This window comes from Chiloscyllium punctatum, chromosome 2 (genome assembly GCF_047496795.1).
Source record: "Chiloscyllium punctatum isolate Juve2018m chromosome 2, sChiPun1.3, whole genome shotgun sequence".
Taxonomy (NCBI): Eukaryota; Metazoa; Chordata; class Chondrichthyes; order Orectolobiformes; family Hemiscylliidae; genus Chiloscyllium; species Chiloscyllium punctatum.
The window spans coordinates 4,489,841-4,513,436 of NC_092740.1; the positions used below are offsets into that span (position 1 = coordinate 4,489,841).

The window sequence follows — 23,596 nt, forward strand, 5'->3', positions numbered from 1 at the left end:
CATAACACTCACTTACTGTGCAAAGCCTTGGATGTTTAATCACGTGAAAGATGCCAGGTGAATGAACGTTACTACTGTGCTTGTATATAGCCTTGTGAAGCAGGCAAGCAGAAACAGTCTTGGATATTTCTGCTTAGATTGACTTAACAATGGAATTCATCCCTTTCTAGATTAACTAGGAATTAATCATTAAATGGAGCTTTGACCTGTAGAAGGAAAGCAATTATCCAAAATTTGTCACTTCCAAATTAAGACCCTGATATTTTCACCAAATTTCATAGACTACTTTGTTGCTCAGATTTTTTGTTATCTTTTGTGGTGGTGGAGAATTTTTGAAACAAAAACTTCTGGAAGCAGTTAATTTTAGACAAATTGTTTATTTTCGAATATTCTACATTCTACCACAGGGCCTTGAAATATTTTAACTTCCTGAAAATTATAGTAACACCATGAGGAAATATCTGAATAAGTATTTGACTGTTGCCTTTTTCAAACAATAGCTTTTAAAAAAAGACAAGAAATTGGGAACTGGGAACATAGTTGCTGATTTTCTTTTTACAATGTGGCTGACAGTTGTGAACTTTGAGCCAAATCTTGTGACTGCAAACAGACAAACAACAGGAATATAAATAGCGAGGAACAGCTGGCCACCCAGTATACAAGACTAATCGGAGCAAGAATCAGAACGAAACAGGAAAACCAAAACAACACGTAAGGCATAATGTTGTACTTTTTAATAAAGTTAACGGATATGTTGCATTAAAATATTAAAATAAGTAAATAATGCAAGGTAGATTGATACTTTTTCCTTATTTTGTCAGCGTACTTTTGTTTTAAAACGTGTCAAGTTTAATGAAGCAAACAACTAAAAATGATCATTTTTTTCTTAATCAGCTATGTCGTCTAATTTATTCAGTGGCTTATGTGGGATTGAGTTACGCAGTTTATGGTGAAAAGTCCGATCCGAACAAGCCATTGGTTGGAGTTACACGTTTAGGTTTTGTGAATGGAATGTCTTTGAACCCTGCGAATAATTATGTTAATTACTGCCCAGTTTCTACTGCATTAATTTCAGAACCTGCGTCTTTTAAAATCTTCTTTAGGACCCTTTTCAAAAATCTTTTGTAGAGTTAGGTTGCATTTTAGTATTTGTAGGAATTATTTTTAATCTGACAACATTAGAATCTGTGCAATAGATGTGAGCATAAATTGTTGCAGAATTAACAGACGTTGTTAGTGCTTTACACAGGCATCTGCCAACACCAGAATTGCACCAACTTCTGGAAACTTTCACACACCAAATCTGTGCATATCTGTATTGCTTGGTGGCAATAGTTAGAACTTGTAATTTAAATAAAACAGAACATGATCAATCGAGAATCCCCTGGGCTGGTGAAAACAATTCGCCGTGTTATGTGGATTTCTATTTCAATTCTAGTTATCTGAAGATCTAAATGAAACTTATTGGAAATCCATCCACTGTCAGTTTCAAACTATAAATGCAGCTCCATTATCTGAATTGGATGTTTCACCAGCGCAAAACATCTCCATCCAGGACCCAGCAAGGTCTGCCGAGAGAGCTTTCAATGAATTAGAGGCGGGGAGGGTTGGGAGTGGGGACTGGGACAGAGTATTCAAACGTTAAGAAAAGCAGTAAATCGGATCAAAGGGGCAAAAACAGTAAAATGCCAAAATTAGTGAATCTGTACTTTTATTCAGAACAAAATAAATGAATTAAGTGCACAAATACAGGTTAATTAGATTAGATTAGATTACTTACAGTGTGGAAACAGGCCCTTCGGCCCAACAAGTCCACACCGCCCCGCCGAAGCGCAACCCACCCATACCCTTACATCTACCCCTTACCTAACACTACGGGCAATTTAGCATGGCCAATTCACCTAACCTGCACATCTTTGGACTGTGGGAGGAAACCGGAGCACCCGGAGGAAACCCACGCAGACACGGGGAGAATGTGCAAACTCCACACAGTCAGTCGCCTGTGGCGCTGTGAGGCAGCAGTGCTAACCACTGTGCCACCGTGCCTGCCCAAAGGTATCATGTTATAGCCATTATGGAGGGGTTGCTACAGAGATTTCAAAGCTGAGAATTAAATGTTGAGGGGTATGTGACTTTTTGAAAGGACGGACTGAAAGGAAAGGTGGAGTAGTTTTGTTAGTGCAGGATGGGATACGTCCGAAAGCAAAAACTGATCTTGAATCCGAAGACCCAAGGCTCCATCTGGATGGAGCTAAAAATAAAATAAAATTGGCAGGTGTGGTCTGTCGGCCCACTAACAGGAGCTGGACGGAGAGACAGGGAATAAACCAAGAGATTAAGAGGATATGTAACACAGTACATTAATCATGTAGACGAGGAGAGTCAGGGGAAGCCATGGGGAAGAATCAGTTGTGAGGATTTGGGATAAAGTATTGTGGAACCAACCAGGGATCAGGATATTTTTGATCTGCAGCTGAACAATGAGGCAGATTTAATAAATTATTTCAGAGTAAAAGATCCCCTTGAAAACGGTGGACATAATGTGGTAAAATTTAACATCCACTTTGAGAGGAGGAACCTGGGAAACAACTGTGCTAAAGCTAAATGAAGCTAATTACAAAGGAATGATGACAGCTGGCTGGAATGGACTGGGGAAGGAGCTTAGCAGCAAAGATGATTAAGGAACAATGATAGACTTTTAAGAAAATAGAGGTAAAAACAATGACTGCAGATCCTGGAAACCAGATTCTGGATTAGTGGTGCTGGAAGAGCACAGCAGTTCAGGCAGCATCCAAGGAGCTTCGAAATCGACGTTTCGGGCAAAAGCGAGGAAATAGTTCAAGACTCGCAACAAAGATATATCCCAGTGAGGAAGAAGGATTCTAGGAAGGGGAATAAGGCAACCATGGTTAACCAGGAAAGTTAAGGGTGGCATCAAACTGAACAAAAATAGTCATGCAGTGTGGGAGCCCAGAGCATTGGGAATGCTTTTAAAACCACCATAAGGTATCAAAGAAGGAAGACAATAAACTTTGAAGATAACTAATATCAAGACCAATATGAAATTGGATATTAAAGGAAGTAGCTGCAGAGATATTGGATTACTGGGAATAATCTTCCAGAAATCCTTAAATTCTGGAAAATCTCCAGAGGATTGAAAATGTGCCAATGTAATACCTTTCATTAAAAATGGAAGAAGACAAAAAAAAGGTAACTATAAACCTGTTAGCTTAATGTCTGTTATTGGAACAATGTTAGGGTCTATTCTAAAGGATGTAATAGCAGAGCAGTTGGAAATACAGACTATGACCAAGCAGAGACAACATGGGTTCATGAAGGGGAAATCATGCCTGAGAAATTGACTAAAATTCTTTTAGGAGGGAACAAGCCAGATAGATAAAGGGGAAGCAGTGAATTTGTATTTTCAGAAGGTGTTTGATGAAGTGCTACACCTTAGGCAACTTAGTAAGTATTGGGGTTAATTATTAGCATGGATAGAGGGTTGGCTAACTAATAGAGACAGAGAGTTGGTATAATGGGGCTATTATTAGGATGGAAACCGATAATTAGTGGAGTCATAAAGATGTACAGCATAGAAATAGACCCTTCGGTCCAACCCATCCATGCCGACCAGATATCCCAACCCAATCTAGTCCCACCTGCCAGCACCCGGTCCATATCCCTCCAAAACCTTCCTATTCATATACCCATCCAAATGCCTCTTAAATGTTGCAATTCTACCAGCCTCCACCACATCCTCTGGCAGCTCATTCCACACATGTACCACCCTCTGTGTGAAAAAGTTGCCCCTTAGGTCTCTTTTATATCTTTCCCCTCTCACCCTAAACCTATGCCCTCTAGTTCTAGACTCCCCAACCCCAGGGAAAAGACTTTGCCTATTTACCTTGTCCATGCCCCTCATAATTTTGTAAACCTCTATAAGGTCACCGCTCAGCCTCCGACGCTCCAGGGAAAACAGCCCCAGCCTGTTCAGCCTCTCCCTGTAGCTCAGATCCTGCAACCCTGGCAACATTCTTGTAGATCTTTTCTGAACCCTTTCAAGTTTCATAACATCTTTTTGATAGGAAGGAGACCAGAATTGCACGCAATATTCCAACAGTGGCCTAACCAATGTCCTGTATAGCTGCAATATGACCTCCCAACTCCTATACTCAATACTCTGACCAATAAAGGAAAGCATATCAAACGCCTTCTTCACTATCCTATCTACCTGCGACTCCACTTTCAAGGAGCTATGAACCTGCACTCCAAGGTCTCTTTGTTGAGCAATACTCCCTAGGACCTTACCATCAAGTGTATAAGTCCTGCTAAGATTTGCTTTCCTAAAATGCAGCACCTCGCATTTATCTGAATTAAACTCCATCTGCCACTTCTCAGCCCATTGGCCCATCTGGTCCAGATCCTGTTGTAATCTGAGGTAACCCTCTTCGCTGTCCACTACACCTCTACTTTTGGTGTCATCTACAAACTTACTAACTGTACCTCTTATGCTCGCATCCAAATCATTTATGTAAATGACAAGAAGTAGAGGACCCAGCACCGATCCTTGTGGCACTCCACTGGTCACAGGTCTCCAGTCTGAAAAACAACCCTCTACCACCACCCTCTGTCTTCTACCTTTGGGCCAGTTCTGTGTCCAAATGGTGAGTTCTCCCTGTATTCTGAGATCTAATCTGGCTAACTAGTCTCCCATGGGAAACCTTGTCGAACACCTTACTGAAGTCCATATAGATCACATCTAGTCTTCTGCCCTCTTCAATCCTCTTTGTTACTTCCTCAAAAAACTCAATCAAGTTTGTGAGACATGATTTCCCACACACAAAGCCATGTTGACTAACTCTAATCAGTCCTTGCCTTTCCAAATACATGTACATCCTGTCCCTCAGGATTCCCTCCAACAACTTACCCACCACTGAGGTCAGGCTCACCGGTCCATAGTTCCCTGGCTTGTCCTTACCACTTTTCTTAAATAGTGGCACCACGTTTGCCAACCTCCAGTCTTCTGGCACCTCACCAGGAATATCGATGATACAAATATCTCAGCAAAAGGCCCAGCAATCACTTCTCTGGCTTCCCACAGAGTTCTAGGATACACCTGATCAGGTCCTGGGGATTTATCTACTCTTATGCATTTCAAGACATCCAGCACTTCCTCCTCTGTAATATGGACATTTTTCAAGATGTCACAATCTATTTCCCTACAGTCTATATCTTCCACGTCCTTTTCCACAGTTAACACTGATGCGAAATACTCATTTAGTATCTCTCCCATCTCCTGCAGCTCCACACAAAGGCCGCCTTGCTGATTTTTGAGGGGCCCTATTATCTCCCTAGTTACCTTTTTGTCTTTATTGTATTTGTAAAAACTCTTTGGAATCTCCTTAACTCTCGCTGCCAAAGCTATCTCATGTCCCCTTTTTGCCCTCCTGATTTCCCTCTTAAGTATACTCCTACTGCCTTTATACTCTTCTAAGGATTCACTCAATCTATCCTGTCTATACCTGACATATGCTTCCTTCTTTTTCTTAACCAAGCCCTCAATTTCTTTAGTCATCCAGCATTCCCTATACCTACCAGCCTTTCCTTTCACCCTGACAGGAATATACTTTCTCTGGATTCTTGTTATCTCATTTCTGAAGGATTCCCATTTTCCAGCCGTCCCTTTACCTGCGAACATCTGTCTCCAATCAGCTTTCGAAAGTTCTTGCCTAATACCGTCAAAATTGGCCTTTCTCCAATTTAGGACTTCAACTTTTTAATCTGGTCTATCCTTTTCCATCACTATTTTAAAACAAATAGAATAATGGTTGCTGGCCCCAAAGTGCTCCCCCACTGACACCTCAGTCACCTGCCCTGCCTTATTTCCCAAGAGTACGTCAAGCTTTGCACCTTCTCTAGTAGGTACATCCACATACTGAATCAGAAAATTGTCTTGTACACATTTAACAAATTCCTCTCCATCTAAACCTTTAACACTATGGCAGTCCCAGTCAATGTGTGGAAAGTTAAAATCCCCTACCATAACCACCCTATTATTCTTACAGATAACTGAGATCTCCTTACAAGTTTGTTTCTCAATTTCTCTCTGACTATTAGGGTCTATAATACAATCCCAATAAGGTGATCATCCCTTTCTTATTTCTCAGTTCCACCCAAATAACTTCCCTGGATGTATTTCCAGGAATATCCTCCCTCAGCACAGCTGTAATGCTATCGCTTATCAAAAATGCCACTCCCCCTCCTCTCTTGCCTCCTTTTCTATCCTTCCTGTAGCAGTTGTATCCTGGAACATTAAGCTGCCAGTCCTGCCCATCCCTGAGCCATGTTTCTGTAATTGCTATGATATCCCAGTCCCATGTTCCTAACCATGCCCTGAGTACATCTGCCTTCCCTATTAGGCCCCTTGCATTGAAATAAATGCGGTTTAATTTATTAGTCCTACCTTGTCCCTGCGTGCCCTGACTGTTTGACTCACTTCTGTTCTCAGCTGTACCGGTCTCAGATCAATCTCTTCCCTCACTATCTCCCTGGGTCCCACCCCCCCACCCCCCCCCCCCCCCCCCCCCCCACCGTACTAGTTTAAATCCTCCCGAGCAGTTCTAGCAAAGTTCCCTGCCCTATATTAGTCCCCTTCCAATTTAGGTGCAATCTGTCCTTCTTCTCCAGGTCACTTCTACCCCAAAAGAGATTCCAGTGATCCAAAAATGTGAATTCTTCTCCCAAACACCAGCTCCTCAGCCATGCATTCATCTGTTCTATTCTCCTATTCCTGCCCTCACTAGCTCTTAGCACTGGGAGTAATCCAGATATTACTACTCTTGAGGACCTCCTTTTTAAATTTCTGCCTAACTCTCTGTAATCTCCATTCAGAGTCTCAACCTCTTCCCTTCCAATGTCGTTGGTTCCAATGTGGACAATGACCTCCTGCCCTGCCCCTCTCCCCCATGAGAACATTCTGCACCCTCTCTGAGACACCCTTGATCCTGGCACCAGGGAAACAACACACCATTCTGTTTTTTCTCTGCTGGCCACAGAAACGTCTGTCTGTACTTCTGACTACAGAATCCCCGAACACAATTGACCTCTTGGAAGCCGACGTATCCATCGTTGCATGAGAACCACAGGGATCACTGCTGGGGCCACAATTATTTACAATATATATTAATGACTTGGATAAGAAAGGTGAATTTACTCTCACCAACTTTGTGGATGACACAAAAATAGGTGGGGAGGCAAATGGTGAGAATGATACAGAGACTGCAGAGGAACATAGACCAGTTAAGTGAGTGGGCAAAAACTTGGCAGGTGAAATATAAGATGGGAAAACGGGAGATTTATATATTTTAACAGGAAGAAAACAGCTGAATATTTTCAATGGAGAAAGATTGCATAAATCTACACAACCTAGTGATTTGTAAGTCTTCATCCACAAATCACAAGAAGCAAGTGCCTGGGTTCAGAGGGTGAAAGAATCATAGACTTGTACAGAATGGAAACAGACTCTTCAGTATGGTGAGGGCAAGTGGAATGTTGGCTTTTATTTCAAAGAGATTGGAATATAAAAGCACAAGACACTAATCAGACCACAGCTTGAATATTGTGAACAGTTTTGGGCTCTTAACTAAGGACTTGGGCTCTTTACTGACATTGGAGGCAGTTCAGAGAAGGTTCACTTGGCTGATCCCGGATGGAGGGACCATCTTGTGAGGAGATGTTAAGTAAGTTGAACTTTTACACATTGGGATATAAAAGAATGAGAGGTAATCTTATTAAAACATAGAAGACTCTTAGAGGACTTAACAGGAAAGGGTAAGATTGCTTCCTCTTGCAGGAGAGTCTCAAACCACAGGGCACAATCTCAGAATAAGGATCACACCCTTTAAGACAGAGATGAGGGGTTTCTTCTCTTAGAGGATACAGAATCAGTGGAACTCTTTACCACAGAGGGCTGTCCAAGCTGGGTCGTAAAGTACATTCAATGCTGAGACAGATGAATTTTAATCAGCAAGGAATTAAAGGTTCTGTGGAAAAACAGGAAAATGTAGTTGAGAATTATGAGATCATCCAAGATCTCATTGAATGAATGGTGGAGCAGACAAAAAAGGGGTGAATGGCCTACTTCTGCTTCAATGCCTTATGGCCTTGTGGTACTAAATGTTTAAGCACTAGACTAAACAGTCCAGTTGCAGAAATCAACCCAGAAAATACTGGAAACACTCTGACTGTGGGAGTGCCAAAAAGAAACATAACTGATGATTTTTCTGTTCTGGTGAAATGTTAGTTTGGGTTTTCTAACTCTGACCGATAGAGAATTGGATTAAATCACACCATTCTGTTCCCAAAAAGAGGGATGCTTAATTAAATTCAATTTAATTGATAGGATCAGAGGATGTGATCCCAAATTAACCAGCAAAGATCATATAATCCATGTAATGCAAATGAATTTTGAAATGAAGTGGCAATGCCCAGTTATCCGAAAGGAATCAAACATCCTCTGGGCAGATTTATGCTCACTCTATATTTGCAGCATTTTGCTTTAACACTTTTATCACGACACTAAGTAAGATTTTGGTTTGTTGAGTGTCCTAATGCATTGAGAATCTTTTAATGCTGTCCAAATTGCTGTTCTATGAAAGTACAATTAATAAAATTATATTCCAATAAAATTGTGGTTTATTATAAAATAATATTATCATTATGGTGAACTGGAGATTGATGGTTGTCTGAAATGAAAATCTGGAAATATGGGATATGTCCAAAATATGTACTATCCAGTTAAAGAACTTGTTAAAATTTGATCTAGTCAAGACTTTAATGTTTTTCTTTCAGCCAAAGCCCTGAGCATCAATGCAAAAAGGGCTGGGTGTTGCCCTGACTCTCTGCCTGCTCCTGGTGGGGTGGGTGGAGAGTCAGGGGCACTGCAACAAGCCACCAGCATGGACCATAGGAGGGAAAGCACCAATGAATGATTCTCTGGGCAAAGTGACAGTGGTTGCATTGCTCCAGGCTAGCTGACATTTCTGTCTGTCTCAGGCATCTAGGTAAGTGCAATAAGTTAAATGTATTTGTTCCTGGTTATGTCAATAAGGTGGAATCATTTTACTGTATATAGGTTTCTGGAGAGACTATTCAGTATGTACAAGGTCATTAAGTAGAAGATAGGCACACACAGTGGTTTGAACAGCAAAATCACAAATTAACAAACTTTCAGTTGAACTGGAAATGAATGTTTTTTTTCCCAGCTACATTGCTAGGATTTAAAACAGCATCTGGCAAATAATGACTAATAGAGTTTGCTCAGCAGTTTTTTTTCATTCAACCATACAATTCTATAGCTCTTCTAAACAGTTCGCACAGCACAATGGGCCAAAAGGTCTCCTCTGTGTGGATCATTTTGCTGTCCAAAACTTTTCATGCTCCTTTCCAAGTTTTAATGAAAATAAGTTGTGTTATTGAAGGTCTCTGATGGCCTATGGGGAAAACAATGCACCCTAGTGGCAAGAAGCTAGAATGATCTCATTTTGATTTTCACTGTTGGGATTCTATGATTCTATTATAATTATTTACACCTCAAGATTGTAGACATTTACAGAATCTAATTCTGCAATCCATTCAATAGGACTATGGCTTATCTTTGTAGAATCCCTACAATGTGGGGGCAGGCCATTCAGCCCATAGGATCAACAACAAGCCTCTGAAGAGCATTCGACCCTGAACCATCCCTTCAGCCCTGCATTTCCCATGGCTAACCCACCTCGCCTATACATCTTTGTACTGTGGGAGGAAACCAGAGCACCCAGATGAAATCCACACAGACACAAGGAGAATGTACAAACTCCACACAGGTAGTTACCCAAGGCTGGAATTGAACCCAGGCCCCTGGCACTGTGAGGCTGCAGTGCTAACCACTCAGCCACCAGGCCACCTATTTGTAATAGCCAATCTACTTCCCACCTCCCCCCACCCCACCCCCCCCATAACCTTTCACCTTTTTCTTAACAAAAATCTATTTATCTCTGCCTTAAAAATGTTCAAGGACTCTGTTTACATCACCTTTTCAGGAAGAGAGTTCCAAAGACTCACAACCCTCTGTTTTAAATGGAAGCCCTTGATTTGTAACCCCTTAATTTGAGATTCTACCACACAGGAAACATTCTCTCCACATCTACCCTGTTAAGAATCTTGAGGATTTTATGTTACAAGTACATCTTCTAAATCTAACTTCCATTGGATACAAGATTAATTTGCCAAACCTTACGTTGGATGACAACCTGCTCATTCAGGCAATGACAATAAATTAAACACATTTGTTCCTGATTATATCAATAAGTTAGAAGAAATTTACCTATTTTTGTGATTACAGTTTGGAAAATGTCTCTGCACTGTTAGCAACACATTCACATCCATCTTTCCTCTTAAGAAATTGATCAATACTGTGCACAGTACTCCAGATTTTGCCTCACCGATGCACTTTATAATTGAAGCATAATACACCTTTTTTGTGTTTGATTCCCCCTTGCAATAAATGATAACACTCTATAAACTTTCCTAATTACTTGCTAGACCTGCATAGTAATCTTTTTTAAATTCATAGTCATATTCATACAGTATAAAAACAGACCCTTCAGTCCACTCGTCCATGCCAACCATGTTCCCAAATCAAACTAGTTCCACTTGCCTGTATATGGCCCATATTCCTCCAAACCTTTCCTATTCATGTACTTATCCAAATGTCTTTTAAATGTTGTACCTGCCTCTACTATTTCCTCTGGCAGTTCATTCCACACATGAACCATCCTCCATCTAGAAAAGGTTGCCCCTTATGTTGTTTTTAAATCTTTCTCCTCTCACCTTAAGAATATTACCCCTAGTTTCAAACTCCCCCATTCTAAGGAATAGACCCTTGCTATTCATCTTATCTATGACCTTATCACCTTTGTGATTTTATAAGTCCCTCTACGGTCACCCCTCAACCTCCTATATTCCAGTGAAAGAAGTCCCAGCCTATCTTTATAATTCAAACCCTGCATTCCTGGCAATATCCTGATTAAGTCTTTTCGGAACCCTCTCCAATTTAATAATATCCTTCCTATAGCAGGGTGACTAGAATTTTACAGTGCTCCAGAGAATGCCTCACCAATGTCCTTTATACCCTCAATATAATGTCCCAACTCCTTTACTCAAAGAAAAACATGCTTTCTGGAAATCAAAGTACAGTATATCCTCCAGTTCCCCTATTAACTACAGCATTTATTAACTCCCGTTCTGAGGAAGGGTCACCAGACCCGAAAGGTTAATTCTGATTTCTCTTCACAGATGCTGCCAGACTTACTGAGCTTTCCCAGCAATTTCTGTTTTTGTTCCTATACTCAAAAGTGTGAGCAATGAAGGCAAATGTGCTAAATGCCTTCTTAACTACCCTGTCACAATGTGACACAAATTTCAAAGAATTATGTACCTGAACCCCTAGGTCTCTCTGTTCAACAAAACTACCCAGAGACCTACCATTAATTGTATAAATCCTTCCTTCTTTGTTTTATCAAAAAGCAACCAGGGCACCCAGTTTCCTTGGTATCTCGGTGATTTGCAATGTCTCATCATTTAGATAATATCCTTTTTCATTCTTCCTGCTATAATGGACAATTTCACATCTTCCCTGCATAATACTCCATTTTCCACATCCTTCCTCAATCATTTAACCTATCTTATTTTGTAACCTCTTTGTGTCTTCTTCACAATTTTTTTTAACCTATCTTTGTGCCATCAGCCAATTTGACAGCAACACCTGAGACAATAAAAATTAAACCATTGGGCCCATTGAGTCAGCCCTGCCATCCGAACATGGCTGATATGTTCCCAAAGATGCCTACCTTTGAAGAAGTTCTCCTCTCTCTACAGGCATTCTTGATGAAGGGCTTTTGCCCAAAAAATCAACTCTCCTGCTCCTCAGATGCTGTCTGACCTGCTGTGCTTTTCCAGCGCCACTCTCTTGATTCTAATCTCCAGCATCTGCAGTCCTCACTTTTGCCTGATATGTTTCTCAACTCCATTCTCCAGCCTTCCATCTTCTTACTATATGTCTGTCCTAAATACACTGAATGACTTGACCTCCAGAGTTCCTTTCTGCAATGAGTTCCACAAATTAACTATCGTCTGGCTGAAAAAATTCCTCCTTATCTCAGTTCTGAAGGGTTGTCCCTTCAGTCAAAAGCTATGCCTTCTAGTCCTAGTCTCTCTCTTATTAATGGGAACATCTTCTCCACATTCACTTTATCCAGGGTTCTCTGTATTGTGGAAACTTCAATCTGATTTTCCCTGCGTCCTGCTATAATAAGTAGAGAACCAGAGTTCCCAACCTCTCTTGATATGACAAGTCCTTCATCCCCGGGATCATTCTTGTAAATGTCCTCTTTCCTTAGATAGCAGGCCCAAAACTGCTAGGTCCTTTTATATAAATTATAAGACCCCCCCCAACACCAATGATTGTAGTACTCTGCTCATTATATCTTGCCAACCTGCTTTGCTTCCTGTTAGTCGGTCAATCCTCAATCTAAGCCATTACACCATAAATTTTTATTTTCTATAAGAACTCTTATTATGGCCCATTATCAAATGCCTTCTGAAAATCAAAGTACAGTTATATCCTCTAGTTTCCCTTTAAACTACAGCAGTTGTTACCCCTTCAAAGACCGCCAAAAGATTGGTCAAATATTCAAAGTTTGGGAGAAGATTTGTAGCTCGGGTGCTCGTGATTGTGTTCGCCGAGCTGGGAATTTGTCTTGCAAACGTTTCGTCCCTTGTCTAGGTGACATCCTCAGTGCTTGGGAGCCTCCTGTGAAGCGCTTCTGTGCTGTTTCCTCCGGCATTTATAATGGCCTGTCTCTGCCGCTTCCGGTTGTCAGTTCGAGCTGTCCGCTGTAGTGGCCGGTATATTGGGTCCAGGTCAATGTGTTTGTTGATAGAGTCTGTGGATGAGTGCCATGCCTCTAGGAATTCCCTGGCTGTTCTCTGTTTGGCTTGCACTATAATGGTAGTGTTGGAGCTTTGGAGCTTTGGAAGCTGTGGAAGCTTTGGAGAGGGTGCAGAGAAGATTTACCAGGATGTTGCCTGGAATGGAGAGTAGGTCATACGAGGATAGGTTGAGAGTTCTCGGCCTTTTCTCGTTGGAACGGCGAAGGATGAGGGGTGACTTGATAGAGGTTTATAAGATGATCAGAGGAATAGATAGAGTAGACAGTCAGAAACTTTTTCCCCGGGTACAACAGAGTGTTACAAGGGGACATAAATTTAAGGTGAAGGGTGGAAGGTATAGGGGAGATGTCAGGGGTGGGTTCTTTACCCAGAGAGTGGTGGGGGCATGGAATGCGCTGCCCGAGGGAGTGGTAGAGTCAGAATCATTGGCGACCTTTAAGTGGCATTTGGATAGGTACATGGATGGGTGCTTAATCTAGGATAGAAGTGCGGCACAACATCGTGGGCCGAAGGGCCTGTTCTGTGCTGTATTGTTCTATGTTCTATGTTGCCCCAGTCGAATTCATGTTGCTTGTCGTCTGTGTGTGTGGCTACTAAGGATAGCTGGTCGTGTCGTTTCGTGGCTAGTTGGTGTTCGTGTATACGGATCGTTAACTGTCTCCCTGTTTGTCCGATGTAGTGTTTTGTGCAGTCCTTGCATGGGATTTTGTACACTACATTGGTTTTGCTCATGTTGGGTATCGGGTCCTTTGTTCTGGTGAGTTGTTGTCTGAGTGTGGCTGTTAGTTTGTGTGCTGTTATGAGTCCTAGTGGTCACAGTAGTCTGGCTGTCAGTTCAGAAATGCTCCTGATGTATGGTAGTGTGGCTAGTCCTTTGGGTTGCAGCATGTCCTCGTTCTGTTGTCTCTCCCTTCCGATTCACTAGAGAGGAAGAAAAGGACAACCAACTCCCATTCCTAGACGTGATGGTACAGAGAACACCGAACAGAGAATTCACCACAAAGGTTTATAGGAAAGCCACACACACAGACCAAGTCCTAAACTATGAAAGCAACCACCCCAAAACACACAAACGAAGTTGCATCAGGACACTATTCAAAAGGGCCACAACACACTGCAGCACACCAGAACTACAAAAAGAGGAAGAGGAACACCTATACAAAGTATTCGCCAAAAACGGACACCCTCGCAATTTCATCAACAGATGCCTAAGGGAGAGACAACGGAACGAGGACATGCCGCAACCCAAAGGACTAGCCACACTACCATACATCAGGAGCATTTCCGAACTGACAGCCAGACTACTGCGACCACTAGGACTCATAACAGCACACAAACCAACAGCCACACTCAGACAACAACTCACCAGAACAAAGGACCCGATACCCAACATGAGCAAAACCAATGTAGTGTACAAAATCCCATGCAAGGACTGCACAAAACACTACATCGGACAAACAGGAAGACAGTTAACGATCCGTATACACGAACACCAACTAGCCACGAAACGACACGACCAGCTATCCTTAGTAGCCACACACACAGACGACAAGCAACATGAATTCGACTGGGACAACACTACTATTATAGGACAAGCCAAACAGAGAACAGCCAGGGAATTCCTAGAGGCATGGCACTCATCCACAGACTCTATCAACAAACACATCGACCTGGACCCAATATACCGGCCACTACAGCGGACAGCTCGAACTGACAACCGGAAGCGGCAGAGACAGGCCACTATAAATGCCGGAGGAAACAGCACAGAAGCGCTTCACAGGAGGCTCCCAAGCACTGAGGATGTCACCTAGACAGGGGACGAAACGTTTGCAAGACAAATTCCCAGCTCAGCGAACAGAACCACAACATTGGTCAAATATGATAACCCTGTCACAAAATCATGTCGACTCTGCCTGATTACCTTGAGTTTAATCAAGTGCTGGTATAGAACCTTTTTAATCATAGTTTTTAAGAAATTCCATATGACAGATGGCAAGCCAACCTGCCTGTCATTTCCTTTTTTCCGTTCCCTTCCCTTTTTGAATGAGAGTTACATTTGCTTTCTACCATCCCGACATTTGGGATCTTTGTGGAAAAATTTAAAGCCATTACTTCATCAACCTCACTAGCCACTTCTTTTTAGACACCAAGGTGAAGTCTATCAATTTTTGTCAGTCCACAGTTCCAACAATTTTAGTCAGCACCACTTACCTGATAATTGTAATTTATTTTTCTGAGCTACTCCCTCCCTTCCATTTCCCAATGTATCCCTGTTTCTGGGATGTTACTGGTGCTTTGTATGGTGAAGACTGATGCAGGATAACCTTTTAACTCATCTGCCAATTCTTTATTTTCTGTTATTAATTCCTCACTGTCACTTCTACTTTCTGCAGGACCAACACTCACTTTGTTAACTATTTTCTTCTTTAAATATTTATAGAAACTCCCACCATTTCCTCTTACATTACAGACTAGATTCCTCTTGTACTCTAATTTCTCCCTCTTTATTTGTGATATTTTTCTTGTTTTTTATATTCTGTCTAATCATCTTAAGTGCCGCCTGTCTTTGCACAGTTACATGCTTTTGTTTTAAGTTTGAGGCTGTCTTTGATATTTCTACTTAGCCACAGACAGTGGGTGCATGGAATGAAATCCATTGGAATTTTTCTTATTTGTTGAAACATATTAATTCTGTATATTTTGAAATATACGCTTAAATGTCTGCCACTGCGTCTTCATTGACCTATTCATTAACCCAATTTGCCAATTCACTTTTGTCAGCCAGGCTTTCATGCTCTCTGAATTGGCTTTATTTAAATTTTAAAAGCTGACCTACTCTTCTCTCCCTCAAACTGAATGTAAAATTCAATCACGTTATGATTGCTCTTACCTAGCCTTCACTATTCATTATTCATTAATCCTATCTTGTTGCACAACATCTGTATAACCTATATCTAGTATACCCTGCATTACAAGATTCAACATTTCATCCTTGTCTCACCCCAGTTATTAATTTGGAACATTCCATCAGTTTACCATCCACTCTAACAGTGGTCAGTTCCTTATTCTAGATGTTTTCAAACAGTCTGACAAATTTTGAAGAATACCATACATCCATTAGACCTGCCATGACAATTCTTGCTGTACAAAGTCAAAGATCTGTTAAAAATCCACAATCATCGCTACATGTCAATTCAGGAGTTCACCCTGCCTCCTGGCCATCACTAATTGAGCACGAACCTCACCAGCACCTTAATTAGGACATGCACCTTTGTAGATAGGGTAGCATTGTTTGATTGACACAGGGTGAAAACCCAAGAATTCTCCAGCTGCTCAGCGTCCAACCTGAACTGAAAATCTCAACTTTTGAGTTCCACATCATAAAAATTGTTTCTCTTCATACTCATTGATATAAACTCACTCCTATTCACAGCCAGCTGGCAATGCATTTATTTGTACGCAGTATGTAGAATAGTTTGTTGTAGGTTGTGCACTGATGTATCAGTCTGCACATAGCATCCCAGCATCCGTATTTCACTGTCTCCAAATTTCCCCTTTAATAATCTTGTCGTATAATGTACTCCTTGGCATAAAAGACAGGTTTTGGAGCCTGATTCTTGGAATTAGAACTTAATTCAATTAGCTATTAATTTCATCCTGAGATAATCCTCTGCAAATATCCAGGACCACATTCCAATCTAGTCTGAACTCCTCTTCCATCTTTTTATAAACCTATAAACTGTAAAACATATGACATAAATATAGGGATTAGGAACAAAGTAGTCTGTTTGGCCCCTTGGACCTGCTGTTCTATTCAAAAGGATCGTGGCCAATCTGTTTGTGTTTTGAATTCCACAGTGCCATCTACTCCCAATAACCCATGAATCCTTTGCCTAACAAGAATCCATCAACCTCAGTCTTAAAAAAAAATTCAACAACACTGTTTCCACTTATTTCTGAGATAAAATTCCTGGAACACATCATTCCCTGAGAGAAACAAGAATCTGCTCATCCCTGACCTGAAATAGTGACCCCTAATTTTAAAACAACGTTGCTCACACACATCACTACTTACTCTTCTGAACTCTAGTGAAAAGATTGCCCAAAATGTTCATCCTGTCCTTGTAAGACAACTCATTCATTCCACATTATACTCCATCTGCAAATTTACCCCCCAATCTTAACTTGTATAGGTATCCTCCTCAGTTAAAAATAAAAGATGCTGGAGAACTTCAACAGTTCTGGAAGCATCTGAGAACAGAGAAAAATAGCTAACATTTTGAGTCCAAAGACTCCTCTTCAGCATCCTCCTATGTCCTTTTCACAGCATATGTTCCTCCCTATCTTTGTCATTTACAGTTTAGCTGCCATGACATCACTCCTCTCATTTAAATCATTGATAATAATTGGAAAAGGCTACTGCACTTGTCACAACTGCCAATCAGAGATCCATTAAAGCATACTCTCAGTTTTCTGCCAGCTAATCTTCTAGCCATGTTAGCATATTATTCCCCCACCAATAAAAGCACAATGATCTTTTATTTTCTTCATATCCTTGTATGTGGCACCTTGTCAAATGCCTTCTGGAAATGCATTCCTGAAGAAGGGCTTATGCCCGAAATGTTGATTCTCCTGCTCCTTGGATGCTGCCTGACCTGCTGCGTTTTTCCAGCAACACATTTTCAGCTCTGATCTCCAGCATCTGCAGTCCTCACTTTCTCCTGCCTTCTGGAAATCCAAGCACAGGTTCCCTTTTATTCACAGCTCACAGTACTCCTTCAGATGACTCCAGTTAACTAGTTAAGTATGATTCCCTTTCATGAAATGAAACAATTCTGACTTTTCTTAATTACCTTAAGTTTTTCTATGTGTTCAGCTATAACCTCCTTAATGATTGATTCGTTTTCCCCATGATAAGATGTCAGGCTGACTAACTATAGTCTACCTTTTTCCGTTTCCCTTCTTTCACGAAAGTGAGGTTTTATTTGCTACTTGCCAGGCTGATGGAATATAGAGTCTAGCAAATTTTTTAAAGTTAATAACAACTTATGTAATTTATACCATTAAATACTGCTTTGCCAACACTGCCAAAAATTATTGCTTTTTAAATGCTGCAGGCAAGATTGCAAATTTAGCAACTTTCCAGGTTTGGAAACCTGTAGCATAACTTGTTTTCTTTCAGAAAGCTGAGTAACATTTGAACAAAGTTATCCTTCCTTTTACTTCATTGCTCGTATTTACGTTATTGGTTTGTAAATAATTAATATCAACGGTGTTAATTAATAACTTAATGAAACATTTCTATTCATAAGTTCCTTAGCTAAGTTACATTAACATTCTATCTTCAGTTTGTGATTTATAAATTTAATTTATCATTTCAGTTTGACAGTCCTGCAACAAAAACTACGTGAAAATGGATTTGTGAACATCTCCATCATTGTGTTAAATCACCATGGGAAAGCCTCACGTGAAAAGTACCAACTCTTAAAATCAAAGGTGGAAAATCAAATTCCCGTGTATCAACAGGATGTTGATCAAGCTGATGTTTGGGACCTGCTCCAAGGAAAGAAGGATGATTTTCTTATCTATGACAGGTCTGTTACACTAATGGTTAATGTTGAGATCGTCAATGGCATTTCAGTATGTATATACTCTATGTTTCTCACTGCAAATTGCATTGATGCTACACTACCACACCATGTAACTTTGTCTCTTGTTTATAACATCTTGAAAGAATGAGTTGTGTTTTTAAACATTTCTAAAAGTACACAAGAAGTTGAAGCTTTTAGTGTTGCATATATCAGAACTATGAACAAGAAACAGACACATCTTGTACCGCATGAGAATAGAGTGCTGATTGGTTGGATGATTGTTGGTATGGAGATACAGCAAGATCAGTTACTTGTCAATCTTAACTACCACATTAATAAGACTAAACAAGGTTTACATATTGAGAATAATAATATGCTCTCTTGACATTGCTAACTGATTTACCAACACAAATAAGCTCTTGACATTTGCATTATGCCACTATACCATGGCCATCTATGTGGAAATCTCTGTTCAGTGAACTCATAAACTTAACTCATGCAGGTGAGTTCAGTTTCAATGACACCATGTACATTGCCAAGAAATCCCCACTAGATTCAATATTGCTAAGGTAGTTGTTGGTTATCATGAGAAGCACATCTTCAGTGAAAGAACAATGAAGCTCGTATCCTATTGTTTGTAATAATTGAATCTGCATGTGCATCAAATAATTTCTTTATAGTTTAATAAACTCCATCCATTAGAATGGAGCAATTTAATGAGCTCCCTTAGCTTGTGCCTTAGCTGAGAAGTTTGACAATGGGTTAATTATGATCTTCCAAAAGCCTAAATTCACTAATCAGTCTGTACATTTGAATTCCTACAGTCTCACATAGTACAGGATCAATCTTTTTAGCAATCTCATGAATAGGGCTCTAGCCATTTGCTCACCATCCAAGCTTGATGCTGAGATAGAGCTTATCCTGTGTGATTATGGATGCCCTGATCAAATCATCACTTGTATATTGCAAAACTCAAGAAAAGGCTCCATATACTACTTTTGGACCTTGAATGAAGTTCAGTCTACTCCTGGGAAGGGAAGTATCTTCACAACAAACTGCTATTATACAGTCAAGCCATGGGTTTTCTCTATTACCAGGATCCTGTAATCAAGCTAAAAAGACATTTAGCAACCACACAAATGTGTAATGTGATATATGAATTTCAGTGCTTGTTACATTGGCATCCCAATGCCTAACACATCCTGTCAACCACTCTAGGCTGTCAGCATGTTCCATAAGCCTGAGATTGCAAGCCTCAAAAGTATATCCATCATTGGATGTTATTCTGCTATTGAGAATCATTCATTAAATAATCCGGACTATGCTAAGAGTTGGGCTGGACACCCATCAGCTGGGCTTGTAGTGCTATGCATTGTACATACCTTTTTAGAAGAAAACATCACGGAGGCAATTGATTGCTGCTGTATTCCCATGACAAGATCCTGACCAATCAAAATCTCTCTGTCTGGTCTGAGAATTAAGTTTGACAATTATTTGTACTTGATGCATCTCCATTCTATTGATGGACTGATAAGTTAGGACCCTATTCTCATGCTGTATAGATTGATGCCCCTTTGTCAAAGTCTGTTCAATGTACCATGATTTTAATGAGTGTAAGACAAAAAGCTCTTTTTAACAATGCTTAAAGTCTGTACTACCAAAAAATTAGTTAAGGTTTTGTTGATGTTTAATTTTCCACAACACTCTGCAATCACTTTATAAGTTGAATATCACAAACGACATACACTGGTTTTTTTTAACCAGCTCTAATAGAAACAAATTTAAATATCTCTACTTAAATTTCTAATCTTCTGCCTGTAGGAATCTAATAAACTGTAAAATTTTTTTTAACAGCTGTGGCCAACTGACTTATCACCTGGAACTGCCATTTACCATCCTAACACAGCCATACGTGACATATGCGATTATAAAAACATATTGTCAAAGAATATGTAGTAACTGCTCTTTTGTTCAAGTAAGTACCAAACCATGAATTTATTATATTATTCAAATGCTAGGAAATTTATTGAGTCATTGCACAGTGATAACCTGAGAACAGACTAGAGAGTTAAACAGTTGGATGAATGATAGACTGAGGATTAGTGAGCACAACAGTCATCTGACTGAGAAATACAGAAATCCCAGCAGAGACTGAGCACACTAGGATATTGTCATGATGAAACTAGCAATTACTGACAACAGAACTGTAATTAATTATAATTGTGAAAACTTATCCAGTTTAATAATGTTCTTTTATGGAGAGAAATCTGCATCCTTACTTGGCCAGGCCTACTGCTTGATCCTTAATTAGCCCCCTATAATGGCTCAAAAATACACTTAATTCAGTGGTACCCACATTTCAAGAAAGAATAAATGGTATCAGTATAACTCAATGTCAAAAAGACAAGGACTTCCAATTTTATTGCACTTTTCACAACCATAAGATTTCCCAATGCATTTTTTCAGTAATGAAGCACTTTGAAATGGTAGTTAGTGTTGTAATGTTGCAATTATGCACAGCAAGATCCTATAAACAACAGTGTGATAATGGCTAGATAACTTTATTTTAGATATCCAAGTATGTAAAGGTATACATTTGAGGTATTTTGAAATATTTCCTATGTTTCATTGTTTGACACGTCCTCTCCTTGTACCTGCAGGATAATTCTCCGGAATGTATTGCAAGAAACATAACAACAAGTGGTTCAAGCAAACTCCACAGAGAGCACCACCATTTACATCAGAACCGCAGGTCCAATGTCTATAGAAATGACCAACTCCGGAAAAACAGGACGGATGCCACGCAGTTAGGGCATAATACACATAAACATCCCCAAAGCCATTACCATCCCCACCATCTGCATGACCAAGTTGATGCAGAATCAGATACTCATGACCTGGCAGCAGATAATGGCTCACCACAACTATGAATGCACAAATCAAACTGTAAGAGAAAGTTCAAGTGAAAACCCGAAGGTATGTCAGAGTTAACAGGGATCAGATGATGATGATACTGTCGTCAGCTGCTCAGTGACAAATCCTCCAATAATGAGGTGACATGACACTGCAGGACACAGTCATCATCCTGACAATGACAGGAACAGGGACGGCTGGACAGCCTCACTGAATCCTGACAATGACGCCTGCTCCTTGCTCTCTGACCCCAAGATCAGGTGAGCCAAAGGCAATGAGGACCTTGACAAGGAGATAAAAACTGAGAATGACAAGATAGGCAGCAGTAAACATTTCAGTTGGAATGTAAACTGCTGTCTATTTTCATAAAGCTTTGAAACTCCATGTTGAATTTTAGCTCCAAGGTTCACTCTAAGCCCTCTTTTCTATCTTGAGGGCTGATCTGCTGCCAAACATTCTCCAAAGCTGATCAGTAGAAGGTACCGATTAGTCCTTCTCACTATTGCTTGTTGTCCTAATCATTGTGGTTGCCTCTATGAGGACAGCAGCACAAACTATTCTGTAGGAGCTGCTATTTGATGTAAGGCAAATGCAAAGGGAAGATAAGTGAAGTAGAGAAGCTAATCTGCATTATATCCAACAACTTTTTAACCAGATTGGTACTTTCAACTCATCATATTCGTTTCCTACAATAATTTTGAGATAAAGAGATTCTTCTACTTTTAGTCTTCCTCCAACATTTTTTCATTTCAGTTATAACAAGTAAGAACATTTCAAAGAGAAATTAGCAAATAATTCCTCCTTTTTTGTAATTAAATGCAGCCAGTGGAAACAGGAGGTTGGGGGTCATAAATAGACAAGTTGCAATTCCAACTCAGATCTACTCCACTCCCTAATTCAAGGGAAATGAAAGATCATTTGAGAGCAAGTACCATATTTCATGATGGTTACCAGGGAAACCATTTACCCTAGTTCACCTGAATTCCCGTATGGTAAATGTTAACGAATTAGATTTTCTGGAATGTCTGTAGTGCACTGGAATTATTAGTTTGAATATTTTAATAAACATTCTGTTTTCAAAAATCACTAATGGCACAGTCTTGTCTATTTATGAAGAAATCCATTAATGATGAAGACATATTTTATGCTGGGCAATCTGTACTGGAAAAATTGATTTAGACATTGAGATTCAATTCTGCAATTAAGTTTTAGTCAATTTAAGAATCAGTTACACAAGACAGATTTTAATTTGCTCATATACTGATGTTATTAATACACAATGTAGAGGAGCTGGTGTTGGACTGGGGTGGGCAAAGTTAAAAATTACACAACCCCAGGTTATAGTCCAACAGGTTTACTTGGAAGCACTAGCTTTTGGAGTGCTGCACCTTCATCAGGTGGTTGATTCAGGAACACTGCTCCGACAGCTAGTGCTTCCAATTAAACCTATTGGACTATAACCTGGTGTTGTGTGATATTTAACATTATTAATGCAAAACTACAGTTCAGGCTTAACCTGACTCTGGATCAAAACAGAATCTTTCAGGAGTTTCAATTCTGTTCGCTTTATACTGCAGTCATTACCTGACACCAGATACATACTACAAAATTTTAGGACAAAGTAATTAGTTCCTGATGTAATTGCGCCATTAGTTAATTGTTGTGTATACAATAGCTAGTATTTCAAATTAGATTTAAACAAAAATAATACAAAATTAAAATGTTAGATTTCTGATTCTGGAATTTGGAATGTAAACAGAAAATACTGGAAAAATTCAACAGGTCCGGCAGCATTTATGAAGAGAGAAACAGGGTTAATATATCAAGTCATTGAACTTTCATCATACCTGTTCGGAGGAAAGGTCATCATCCTGAGACATTAATTCTGTTTCCTTTTCCACAGTTCCTGCTTAAGGATTTAAGCTTTTTCATACCTTCTGTTTTTATCAAAAATAGCAGCTTGCATTTCAATAGAACTTTTCACGCAACAAAATATTCAATAATGACGTCACTAAGTTGTAAGTAGTACTAAATTGGGTCACTGTATGGAGTTGACACGTTCTACCTTTGTCTGTGTGGGTTTCCTCTGCATACTTCAG

General features: G+C 40.0%; 1 protein-coding gene across 1 annotated transcript; it reads left to right on the plus strand.

Moving 5' to 3' along the window:
• Positions 1-576: 576 nt before the first annotated feature.
• LOC140493979 (selenoprotein P-like) lies at positions 577-22,583 on the plus strand. The gene is made up of 5 exons (XM_072592920.1): positions 577-711; positions 8,851-9,062; positions 18,375-18,587; positions 20,439-20,559; positions 21,245-22,583. The coding sequence occupies exons 2-5, from the start codon at positions 8,869-8,871 to the stop codon at positions 21,512-21,514; spliced, it is 798 nt and encodes a 265-aa protein (XP_072449021.1). The 5' UTR covers positions 577-711; positions 8,851-8,868; the 3' UTR covers positions 21,515-22,583.
• The last annotated feature ends 1,013 nt before the right edge of the window (positions 22,584-23,596 follow it).